Source organism: Orbicella faveolata, unplaced genomic scaffold (genome assembly GCF_042242905.1).
Source record: "Orbicella faveolata isolate gen_17 unplaced genomic scaffold, um_ofav_v1 contig_34, whole genome shotgun sequence".
NCBI lineage: Eukaryota > Metazoa > Cnidaria > Anthozoa > Scleractinia > Merulinidae > Orbicella > Orbicella faveolata.
This window is the reverse complement of record NW_028301563.1, coordinates 6,054,068-6,066,505: the sequence shown is the minus strand read 5'-3', so window position 1 is coordinate 6,066,505 and position 12,438 is coordinate 6,054,068. Positions and strand designations below refer to the sequence as shown.

General features: G+C 38.6%; 2 protein-coding genes across 2 annotated transcripts in view; both read right to left on the bottom strand.

Annotated features, from left to right (window-relative positions):
* Positions 1–3,899, bottom strand: part of LOC110055800 (adhesion G protein-coupled receptor L4-like) — a 40,188-nt gene extending 36,289 nt beyond the window's left edge. The window contains exon 1 of the mRNA XM_089272129.1: positions 3,570–3,899. Coding sequence (XP_089128255.1) covers positions 3,570–3,606 — 37 coding nt within the window. The 5' untranslated portion in view covers positions 3,607–3,899. The remainder of the gene's footprint in view (positions 1–3,569) is intronic.
* A 1,080-nt stretch (positions 3,900–4,979) lies between these two features.
* On the bottom strand, positions 4,980–8,116 carry LOC110055785 (adhesion G protein-coupled receptor D1-like). Its single transcript, XM_089272221.1, has 6 exons — positions 8,018–8,116; positions 7,339–7,593; positions 6,904–6,986; positions 6,626–6,746; positions 6,210–6,251; positions 4,980–5,817 (listed from the first exon to the last, which is right to left on the bottom strand). Exons 1-6 carry the CDS (start codon positions 8,114–8,116, stop codon positions 5,713–5,715), a joined length of 705 nt encoding a protein of 234 aa, XP_089128347.1. The 3' UTR covers positions 4,980–5,712.
* Positions 8,117–12,438: the final 4,322 nt, after the last annotated feature.

The following is a 12,438-nucleotide window of genomic DNA, read 5'->3' as shown; positions in this document are numbered from 1 at the left end:
CTTAGATGCCTATGTAGCGCAGAGGAGTAAAAGATCGCCGAACAACCGAGAGGTTATGGGTTCGAATCCAAAAACACAGCTTTTGTTTTCCGTTGAAACATCACCTGAAGCTAAACTTTTAATTATTCGAGAATTCGTCCAGCACATCGATCGATCTCGAATTCAAGGTATGCGAACCTTATTCGAGCTCTAAGTTATCAATAGTGTCAGATGGTATTGCGAGAGAATAACGACGAACACTTTCCCCGTACAGTCGAATCGAAGAGGATGAACCTTGAAGTCTTTCCCTTACAGACCTTACCATCGTATAAATGAGACTTGTGTCCTGGTGTTACGTTCAAGTCAATCATACAGGGTGCTACTTCTATTGAACAGCATTGAAATGGTTTAACAGCGAGAACTTCGAGCTAAAAAACATATGCTCGCCCTCGTGCAGAAACGATGATCCACGAATATGAAACATTGCCACCCGTGACGGAAACAAATATAAATAGCTTAGTGAATAAATCTTTTCCGACTTGGGCGCAAGCGACGGCAACCGCTTTATTTACTGGTCAGCGGATGTAGAAAACGTTAAAAGGAATCGAAGAACGGAAGGACGGAAGGAAGGAAGATGTGCCGTCTTCCACCTATACCTATATCGTCATTATACGAGTTAAAAAGCAGAAAAATTGGTCGCGGGCTGGTCGATAGAGGCTTCTTCCGTAATAAATGATGGATGTAATAATTACCAGTTTTCATGTGACGTCATCATTTTCCAAAATTGAAAATTACCAATCCATGGAAAGTTTTAGTTTCATCAATTTTTAGTTAGTGCCTCTCAGAGCGGCACCGACATGGCGTCACTATACAAAGCTCCTTCTCTCTCTCTCTCTCTCTCTCTCTCTCTCTCTCTCTCTCTCTCTCTCTCTCTCTCTCTCTATATATATATATATATATATATATACATATATATATGGGTAAAACACTTCTCCAAATATCGCGCGACTGAAAAACCGCATCGATCTAAATCTCGGCGAGGTTTGTGTATATATCAATCATCTATCATATCCAAGATTCTTGACTTAATTTATTTATCTCGTGACAGTTTAAACCACCAATAGAACACGCTGGACCAGCTCTGACCCACAAAGACTCTTTACGATTTAACTTTGTGTTCTTAATTTCGTCGAGTTTAAATTTTACAACATGACAGACATCACAGGGGCAGGCTTAATTTTAAAACCTTGAAATAAATAACCTTTTCTGATTCGATACTTCAAAAAAGTGATCAGAATATTAGGTTTTTGCTCGAAATAGTGAGATATTGGGATAAGAATAGAATTATTGAAATAAGCTTACTGTTGACATACAGAGGTGTCTTGAAAAACATATTTCGTACCAGCATCGCTTTTAACAAAACCACGAAAAGGTATTCATATATACATAAACTTTATTTTGCACCGTAAAGCTAATAAAATGATAATTAATATCTTAAAGATCTCTTCTTTTAGTTAGCGCCCCTAAGCCTTCAAATGTAAAACTGACAATGTTTCCTGAACTGACTTAGCTGCCTTCATGTACGCAAACTTCACCTGTCATTTAGCAGATCACGGACTTTAATATTGTGTTCAGGCTTTCTCGATATTCCTATTGGTTACTGAGGAAATAACAAATAGAATTTTTGTCGATCTTCGTCAGACGAGAAGCCCTAAAAGAAGTAGTATTTGAATTATCAAAAAAGCGCTTTGACGTAATGATAATCGAGGAACATTGTAGCCGCGTTTCGTAAAATTTTGGCTCATCTACGTCCACGTAGTCCTCTATTAATCCGCTTCAAGGAAGGGAATCCGCGAAAAAATAAAGCGAGTTTTCGATTGGTCTCTAAGGTTTTGCAAGGTTATCACATCTTATCAGAGGTTGTTTACATGGTCATGCAGTAGACCGATGAAACAGAAGCTTGAAACGGTTATCCCAAGTAATTAAAAATAGCCCATTGAAATTCGCGGGGGATATCATTTCACAACCAGATTAGTTGTCATTACTGGGAAATATTGGGATCCAAGGAAAGTCTTCTGACAAGGCAAACAGAAAAGAAACAAAGCGCTAGCCAGCGAAAGAAAAAAAATGTGGGGAAATTTTTAAAATAACCTGCTAGGGAAGCAACCAATATCAATCAAACGGCGATCCAAAATAAGCCATGAGTAGGATCAGCTTTTGATGGAGTACAATACTTTCAACTTTTTTTGGAGGTTGCATGGTCGAAGCACAAGTCTTGTCGCTGGCTGTGAGTTTCTCCTTCTTGCTTTGATCTAGGTCACCTAGATGAAAGCTTGGACAGAACGGTTCTGTCCAAGTTCAACGAGCCTACAGCAACTCTTTCAGATTATAACTAAAAAATTACTGATGCTTAACTTAACTGAATCCATCGAGCAACTACCTTGCGAGCAGCAACACTCTTTCGATGTAAACAAACTATTGTATGCAGATCTGTTAATTTGTAATTGAAGTCCCCTTATGAAGTTATCCTTGAGAAATCTACAGGGAGCCCATTGTTTAAACAGAATTATAACACCTTTTCTGGAAAACAGCCCTTCTTCTATATATCTGGCGATCATTTAACGATTTTAGATTTAACTTTTTCACAAAGCTTTAAGTCAATGGAAAAAGTTAATTAACGTGGAGATAGGTCTCCTCATCGTATTTTACATTCATTATAATTACAACTTGAATCCAGCCAACAGAAATGTTTCCGACTGACTATGAAGATATAAAAACATTGACATATGTCGATAACGTAAAATTAACCGTGATAACGGTGATCATGACTGTAGGTAGCTTTTCATTTACATGTCTATACACATTATTCTTCAGGCACCAAACAATTCAGTCTGGCGGAAAACCACCTGAGCTTCATAAATGTTAAGAATTCAAATATTCAGAGGGAATAGGACGAGCTAGACAATGTAGTTAGAAAAACCACCTGCAATAACACATCTCCCTTATAACTTCCGCTTATTAAGTGTTTAATGGCAGGAAATTCATGAAGAAACACTCCTATAGCCTGAATGTAACCAGAATCACCATAAACACTATATTATGCCGATTGAGCTTCACTCCGTTTAACGCTTACATCATAATTGCTGCGAAGTTGGAGTTGTGCATAATTATTTTTTATAAATTGTGTTTGCATCTTATTAAAGCTAACTTTCATGTAAATTACTTGTGAGCGCCTGAACACAAACCAACTTCATAAAACGCTTTATATTTTCATGAAAAAAAAAATTAAAGCTGAACTCAAACTTAAAAGACTCTAAAAGCTTTTTTTCTTTTTTTACTGAAACCATTGTTTTTTTTTTTAACTTAAGGGAATACAAAAAAATTAATTGCGCAGAAATGAGTCGATAGCCGAATAATATAAAACCGTCTGGTGTAAACTGAAGGCTTCATCGCATTTTGTTCAGGGTTGTAGAACTTATGACAACCAAAACATCCAAACAAAACTGAGACCAATTCAGATAAACGAATGTTGTGGGTTTCGTATATAAGTAACACTATTGTCAGCAACAGAAGATGAAGTTTATACTTACAAAAGAAGACGATTACTAAGAGAGTTCTGACCGCCATCAGTCTGAAATTGTTTTTGATGGTCCTTGTGCGTGCTTCACTGCTACGAAATTAACCAAACGGAGGTAAGGTAACAATTCTGATTCCAATGCTTTTTCAAACACCACCGACATACATTGACAATTTGCTTTTTCCATATAGATGGCTGTGCGAAAGATGGTTGTGTTGGAAGAGGACGTTAAGCATCATCTTTTAAATAAGCTCAACTTGCATGACAGATGATTGACGTATTTTTCCACCGTTGTGACGACATTTGCTATTCAATCCGTCGATGACGTAAAAGAAACCGTTTACTAGACAGCATTGCACGGATACGGAAAATCTTTTGTCCAACAAAGACGAGTAGGATAGAAAAAAGTCGTAATAAAATCGACCGTGTTCATGAATTACGCGCAGGCGGTATGGATCGTGATCAATGAGGAAATGCTGTCCGCTGTGTTAGGTTTAACAGTCGTAGATTTTAAACAAACTTTGCACGTTCACGGCTTGCTCTCAAAATTTTCTGCGGATTTTCGAAATACCGCTTTTTCTAGGTCTACAATATAAATTAAATGAGATTGCGTCCCAAATCTGCACACGCAAAAAGTTCTCAAAGTATCCAGGCTTTACGTGGATTCTCAGGGGAATGACGGGGATCTGTATGTCCGCAACTTTAAAAGTACATCTGGATTTGTGACTGATCCTGAAGAAAATCAGGTATTATAGCTATAACACTGTTGGTTTCTTTTCAAAGTAAGATAGATTTTGGTTAGGTTTAACAGTCGTAGATTTTAAACAAACTTTGCACGTTCACGGCTTGCTCTCAAAATTTTCTGCGGATTTTCGAAATACCGCTTTTTCTAGGTCTACAATATAAATTAAATGAGATTGCGTCCCAAATCTGCACACGCAAAAAGTTCTCAAAGTATCCAGGCTTTACGTGGATTCTCAGGGGAATGACGGGGATCTGTATGTCCGCAACTTTAAAAGTACATCTGGATTTGTGACTGATCCTGAAGAAAATCAGGTATTATAGCTATAACACTGTTGGTTTCTTTTCAAAGTAAGATAGATTTTGGTTAGGTTTAACAGTCGTAGATTTTAAACAAACTTTGCACGTTCACGGCTTGCTCTCAAAATTTTCTGCGGATTTTCGAAATACCGCATTTTTTAGGTCTACAATATAAATTAAATGAGATTGCATCCCAAATCTGCACACGCAAAAAGTTCTCAAAGTATCCAGGCTTTACGTGGATTCTCAGGGGAATGACGGGGATCTGTATGTCCGCAACTTTAAAAGTACATCTGGATTTGTGACTGATCCTGAAGAAAATCAGGTATTATAGCTATAACACTGTTGGTTTCTTTTCAAAGTAAGATCGATTTTGGTAAGGTAAATACGGATAGCGAAAGCGCAGACCATTATTTTATTTTTAGAAACTCTCTAACAACAACTAAAACGACTATCATTATTTTAATTTGTTAAAGCAGAAGTAAATATTTTTGTTTTGACCTGATTCTTGTTACAAGTGAAATTCAGGCTACGCACAAAACGAGAGACCCTGCAAAACTGCCCGGGCTTCTTCGATGGACTTGGCCGTAGTGGGTCTTGTTTAAGGAAACTTGAAAGTGTTCCTAGAATGTGTTAGATTTCCTATTGAAAATGACTAAATTTAATAACCGTTGGCAAAACGTTAAGTTAACAGCTGTGAACTTTTACCTAGGCTATTATCTGAATAGCCTTACGGTTGGACAAACTACCAATGGAGAACCTTCTTTTACAAGAGTCTTATCTGTATCCTCAGGGTTGAAATATACTATAGCAGCTGAAGATTTACAAATGGATTGCCACTTTTAGTCGCTACCTTTGTTCAATTTCTCTATCTTTGCATAAAAGGCCATCACTATGTCGAAATCACTTCGATTAAACTGTTATTATTCTTTTTTTAATGTTTAGTTTAGTTTGATATTAATTCCCAAATGTACATTTTAGCTTGTTATGTTGTTTTCTTGTCGCACCTGTAAACTAGCTTGTGCGTGTGTGGACGGCTCTGCTTAATTATCAAGTCTATGGGACGCATCGTAACCATGATATTTAAGTGTGCGAGCAAGTAAAATTAACTATGTCTATGTATATGTCGAAACTGTTGGAGTTTTGTTAGGAGAGATTCCATCGTTTACGCTTGGACCAATCCTGAAAACGTTGACCCTTGCTCTGATACGCTCTGTAATCTGAGGATGAAACAATAGTACAAAGTCAAGTAAAACTGCGAGCAGTAAGTCTTTTCTTGAAGGTTTTTCCTAATGTAGGCTAAAGCGTAAAGGCACCAGACAGCCTACAATGAAACAACAACTTAAGATAGATATTTCAAAGTATCATAGCATAAAACCTAAACCTAAACCTGTTATCACACCCTTAAATTAAACTGTACGTTTAAATTAAACTGTACGTGGAACTTGAGAAACTCTTGAGCTCAATGAGTATATCTGCTCCTTAACATGCTTTCCGGTGAAATTAAGCGAATGGGATAGAGCTATTCCCAACATTTTAAAGTTTTATTTCTCGAACATTGCGACATGCTGGCGAGGGAGTTCATCGACCGCTCACAGGTCGGTACTCTTACCTGAATGTTGCTCACACAGTGAAAGAAAAAAATCAGGAATCCCTGTTAGAGAAAGGAACGGTTGCATTAATTTTATATAGAACATCAAATTATTTTGTCGTCAGCTCTATATTTATCTGCATAAGGATAAAAGGGCAGTTTTTTGGCACTTGGACTTTTTTGGGTGAATGTTTACTTTTTTTAATTTTCTGGTCTTTCCTGTCTCACGATATGATACAAACAGCTATTAAGAAAGTAATTAAAGGATCAAAATAATCATAATAAGCTAGAGATAGCATGATAAGGTAATAATAATAATAAGGTAAACCATAGAAAAAAATCTTTATATAACTGAATTTTCTCATTCTTATCGTAAAAAAAATTCCTAAAAGTCTGTGATGATAATAAATTTTAAAATGAGGATTAGGGAAACCTACCTGAGTGGAGTAAAGTATCGTAAAAGTGTAAACAAAAGCTTTGTGCAGAGGCGACAGGATAGCAAACAACCACGTGACCCCCAGGAAAGGAATCAGCACCGTGCATGCCTTGATGTCAAGTCTGCAAGGAGACAACGTTATCAGTACTCTAAGCTGCTTTTAATAAATGGGGCTGTTAAATCAAAAAGACACACAAGCAGGCTATTAGTACAATCATCGATCGCCTCTGCTCGAGAGCTGGGACGAACTTTTCGTATTCGTTGAAAACTATTAATTACCGTATCTGCTGACTGTGGGTCTCTTCTGTTGGTTGGATTGTGGTCGTTTTCTTAATTACTCGCACGAGCATCGATATGTTAACCTTGGTATTAAAGATAAAGAAAGTTTATAATACTTGATAAGATTGAAAGCTAAGACTGGGAGCTTTCAGCTGCGAAAGAAAAAATAAAAGTAAATAAAGCAACTTTACTGGTGCACAGTTACCTTTTAAAGCTAGAAATTTGTTTGGCCGAGAACAAACACATATTACTTCGCCTTTCAATAGAACGCGAGCTCTGACTGAGCTCAAAGCCTTACAAACGATTGTGTTTTTTTTTTTTATCTTGATCTTAAACTTGATCGATCGATTTATTGCAATTGAAGTTATTTGATTATGAGAAACCTAAGACAGAAGACAGTCTTTTTAAGATAAACCCGAGATAAGATTTACTTACAACATCGATCATCGCCACAAATGCAACAAATATCCAGATCAGATTGTTGTCTGAAGTCATCCAGCAGATATTATTAGGGTGAAGTCTTCTGTGAATAGTTTCCTTGACCCTACGCGTGTACCAGTGAGGATCTCGATCAATAAACTTGGCCTCATTCCAGATAGGATAGTGGCCGGTCTCGTGGTTGTGTTCAGAAACGGCGGAGGTCTGGGTACGGGCGAGTCGTATATCCCTGTCGTGTTCTTTGATCCTCTCCTAAATAGATCTCCCTGTTTCCCCGATGTAGACTTTGCCGCACTCACAGGGAATCCTGTAGACAACACCATCTTGTTTAGCCGGGTTGACGGTGTCCTTTGGTCGCACTAAGTGTGGCCGAAGAGTCGTGTCGGACTTGAAGACAGTGCGAATGCTTTGTTGTTCTAGGCAGCGGCGGAGAGACTCCGAAACTCCTTGGACATAAGGTAAAACGGCGGTGGATTTAAATTCCGCGACGGGCTCTCTTCTTGGGGTCGTTCGTGCCTTTGTGATCTACTGTACAAAAGCTTGTTAGAGCAGCTAACAGCTAAGCAGTAACTAATTTTCCTCGGTTCTTTACAGGGAGCTTGTGTTGCAGTAGCGGCCCCGTATGCAGTATTTTCTAATGGCAGCTTTCTGTTGGACGCTCGTCGAGGGAATCTACCTTTACTTCAACAACAAAATGACCATGTATCATATCATGTCGGGTACACAAAGGGCCACCTTCACACGCGCGTCGAGGGACAACGTCAAAAGGCGTCATCTATTTACAAGCATTATTCCAAATAACATAACACTGCTGTTCCGACCAATTTCTTAGCACGCGAACAAATTTGACTGCCTTGTCAATGAAATGCTGTGTATTCAAGATCCTAAACCAGCATTGAATGTGCAGTCTGACTCTCATCGTACTAAATTATTCATGTAATTATCTTGGCACTCTTTTATGCAAATTCGCGTCAACTTAGCCTCTTCACAAACCGCTTTTTATCTTTAATTATGTACCCTTGATAATGACGCAAGATACACCGAAACGTCGGTTTCTATCACTGGAATTTTTTTTCTTGTCTTTATTATCCTGATTTTACATTAATGCAGTTGTTTTTACATTTTTTGTTCATCGTAATTGGTTTTCACTTATTTCAATAGTTTTTGCCCCTTGTTTTTTGAAAATCCAGGAATCCAAGCTGGCGTCTGCTTGGATATCGCTGTAAATACTTTTGGACGTACCATATTATCATTCCTGAAATATTCTTTAAGTTACCGAAGAGGGTGGATCCCCGCCCAAGATCGTGAAAAATCAGTGAAAGCCCGCTCTGATTAGGTTTAAATGCTGGAAATGGATTTAAATTTTAGGCCAGTCATGGTTACCACATTAACTGTTGGGTCTGAAAAGGGGTACTGGAAACTCTTAAGCGTGCGTGTCCCAGCAGAATACCCGCGCGGCCAAAGCAGACTTGAAGAACCCTCTGAGGTGCAATCTAGTGGCGTCATGCTACAGAAACCGGGATAAGCTCCGGCCTTATGGGCCACTTGGCTCGTATACAAACTTTGTCTTTGCCTGTTGTGCAACACCGTACAAAAGCCACAACAAATAGATTCAGCAAGTCTCGAAAAACCCCTTACCGTGTTTCCTGTGGCATAAATTCCAACAAGAAGGATTACGTGTCCTGCTCCGAGAGATCCATGAAGACTCATTCTTATTTGAGAGTAAGGCTGATGAACATCGCTGGTAAAAATAGTAAAAGAACATATATTAAATGAAAGAACAAAATATAATATTAAAAAAAGAAATGAAATAAAATGGTAGGTAAATCCAACGTTTCTTGAAGACTTGGAGACAACTTGGGCCTTACGCCAGGGGTTTACACTCTTTATTTCATAAAAATAAAATGTTAATTGTTTCTGTAATTAGTTATTTAACTATGTAGTAAAATGTCGAAAAACTGTCTCACCAAAAATCAAAACTTCATTATCAGCATCTATAAAATTTAGTTTCACTCCGCTTAGTCCTTTTCTTTTCACTCTTTCTTATTGTAACTCTTTTCTTTAGGGTTACCGTATACCTTTAGGGGTGTCTCGCGAGCAAGCGATGTAGCGCGTGCAGTTTAAGCGGTAGATACCTAAACTTCTATATCAAATTAAAGCTTATAGAGCTGGCTATCAAACTATACTAAGAATTTTGAAATGAAATGAATTGTCGAATTTTTCACGGGCACGAAATGGAGCACCCGAATCACTTTTCGAAAGCTACAAGTCAAGGCGAATTTTGTTTTTCGCAATTTCATTTTTTCCTCGGTTTCAGGGCCCAAAGCGCTTAAAAAACGTGTCTGCGTTTTGCCATATTCAATTGCAGTAAAAAGTTAGCGAACATTTTCAATTAGGATTGAAAAAATATAGAGTGATAGTACACAAATCGCTCTCGAAGAAAAACTATTTCGAAATAAATAATTCGCAGACACGTGTTTGTAGCTTGCATGTTAAACTAGGTACTGTCCAAATTTGAGGGCAACTGAACAAATTCCTTTTGAGTTATAACTCTTTTAAGTGTCTGCTTCGAAAAAAAAATTTATTCCAGAAAACAGCGCTAAGAAAAATCTTCTGCGTCGCAAACAAACTCCGCCCACCAACGCCCTCAACTGGGTTCTCAGATAACTGAGCCAATCAGTGTAGGGAAAGTTTACCACCTTTAACCTCCTGGTGAAATTTTTGCGCGAATCTCCAAAAAACCCTTCTGTTTCGCAATGCGCTCATGGCGCCGAAGGTGGAGCTGTAGCTCGGTTTTTCTTGAAGTTGATTACTCTTGCAAAATGGGGAAGACGAAAAAGGATACCAACGCTAGAGTGGCTGGGCAATGAAAACAAATAAAAGAAAGTGCGGCGGAGCAACTGTGCGTGGTCAACTGTGCATGGATAATATTTCAATGGGTCTCAATGAGTCCAACGATTCGTCGATATCGGATTCATCGGAGTCTCTATCAGCATCCCTCTTATTGCTGTCAAGTTCCTAAACTTTTACAGAACCTTTCTTTTCTCTTACCTCGATTTTTTTGCCCGCCTTATACGATAGCTAAGTTCATCCGCGTGGCGAACTTCCGCTTCTTCACTCATTGATTTACTTTCATTCGTTCTTCGCTGTTTTCGCTTTTTCGAACTGGTCCATGTTTTTAACGTGGTCTATGTTTACTTATAACTTAATAGAATTAAACCTAATACCAAAAATGCTTGGTAGTCAGAACGACAATGCTGATCAACTGAGGAGTCAATATCGTGAAATCCGTACAGGTATTTTCCGCGAAAATCGTCTCGGCTGCTTGCTTACGCGCCATAGGGCTGTCAATCAAGAGGTAAACTTTTACTTCCGGCGTAAACGTAAAACCGCCATTTCTCCGCCAATATTTAGTCTTTTTCAAACTTTTTTTTCAGAAATTAGAGATTATTCTTCAACCACTACTTTGATCGAAAAATCCAAATTTGAAGAAAATTGCCGACCTGAAGGTGTACTGTAACCTTAAGCCAGCCGTAGTCTTGTTCGTAGCTGTTAATAGACCTCAGTACGAGGCTCTGGGGAATAAATGCAGAGTTTGTGGGGTTTATTCCCCAGAGCCTCGTTCTGAGGTCTACTGTGTTCATAGTGTTTTTAATATATCGAAATTGGTCTATTGCTACCATAATATATAAGTGGTGCAGTCTTATATTTGTAGTACATCTCTTTTTAAGTTATGTTAATAGTGTAGTACTGTTGTGTAAGCATTGTAAGTAGTGTAAGCTCTGTAAACTGTGTGAGAAGTGTTTAAATAGAAAAAAAAATCTATACTGAAATTAGGTGATTTTATTACTTACGTGAAATAAACATAAGACACTATCGTGAGAATTATTCCAGTGATAGAGAAACTCAAGGCTATGCAAGTGATTTTCCTGATCCTTTCATCTGTCTTTGTTACCTCTTTATAAATGACATAGGAGACAGAAAACAAACAACGTTAACACTGATTATTTCACTTGACTGCACTGCAGTTCACGAATTGCGTTTTTGAGCACGTCAAGTTATAATTTTCAGCCTCAATGGCATCGTTTTAACCTTATCGTCATGGCCAACCCGGTTAGTCTGGAAATGGCTATGGGTAAGGTGATTTTGTTAAATGGCTCGCTTCGTGAGCGGGCAAGATGAACCAAATACTGCGCGGTGATTGGCTACCCATGGCCAGGCGGGCAAGATGGCGCTGTCTTGCCCGCTCGTGACTACCCGCTGTGTTCCGCAGGAATAATTTCCCCGAAAGCCATAATTATTGTATGATAAATCCTTTATTGACCAAGGTTGTTCGGTCAAGTTGGCTGGATATTGGCCTCGCTCTTTTTTGCGACTTTAAACTCGCAAAAGAGAACTGAACCTAGATCCAGTCACCTTGACCTCACGCTTGGGTCAATAACCCATATGCATAGAGGTATAAACAATAAGGGAATTTAAAAAAATACTCTTAATGCAACTCAAAGTTCTACTTGAAACTCCAATCTCCTACTTGAACTCAAAATTCCATTTCGAACTCATAGATTTGAACACACTTCAATTTATTGAGATAGATAGATAGATAGATAGATAGATAGATAGATAGATAGATAGATAGTTGGTGCCAATTTCCTCCCTTGCAGCCAGAGGCTGATTTGCGGAGGAACCAGAGAGGTGAGATCGGACGTCAGCATATGAAGGCGCACTTTGCAGCCACTTCAGTCCATGTATAATCTCACCTTACCCACCCCAGACCAATGACCGGCACAAGTCAGATAGACCATGACACCGGGTTCTACGTCCCCTACTCTTTTCGAACAGTGTCATGCGTTCTTTAACGTCCCACAAGACATGCGACATCGGAAGGAAAGATTTAGACGTCGACTACAGTTATCATTACCTCTAGGCTGTTACTGGGACGATAATAGTAGAAAACAGCGAAGTGAGTCAAATGATTACAGCTGCATTCTGTTTGTACTGAGCTGCTCTTCGATTTCACAACATGGCATCCTTCCTCTGACCACCCGTCTTGACTGAAACGGGACAATTTTGTTCATTTAAACAGGGATATGTAGAGAG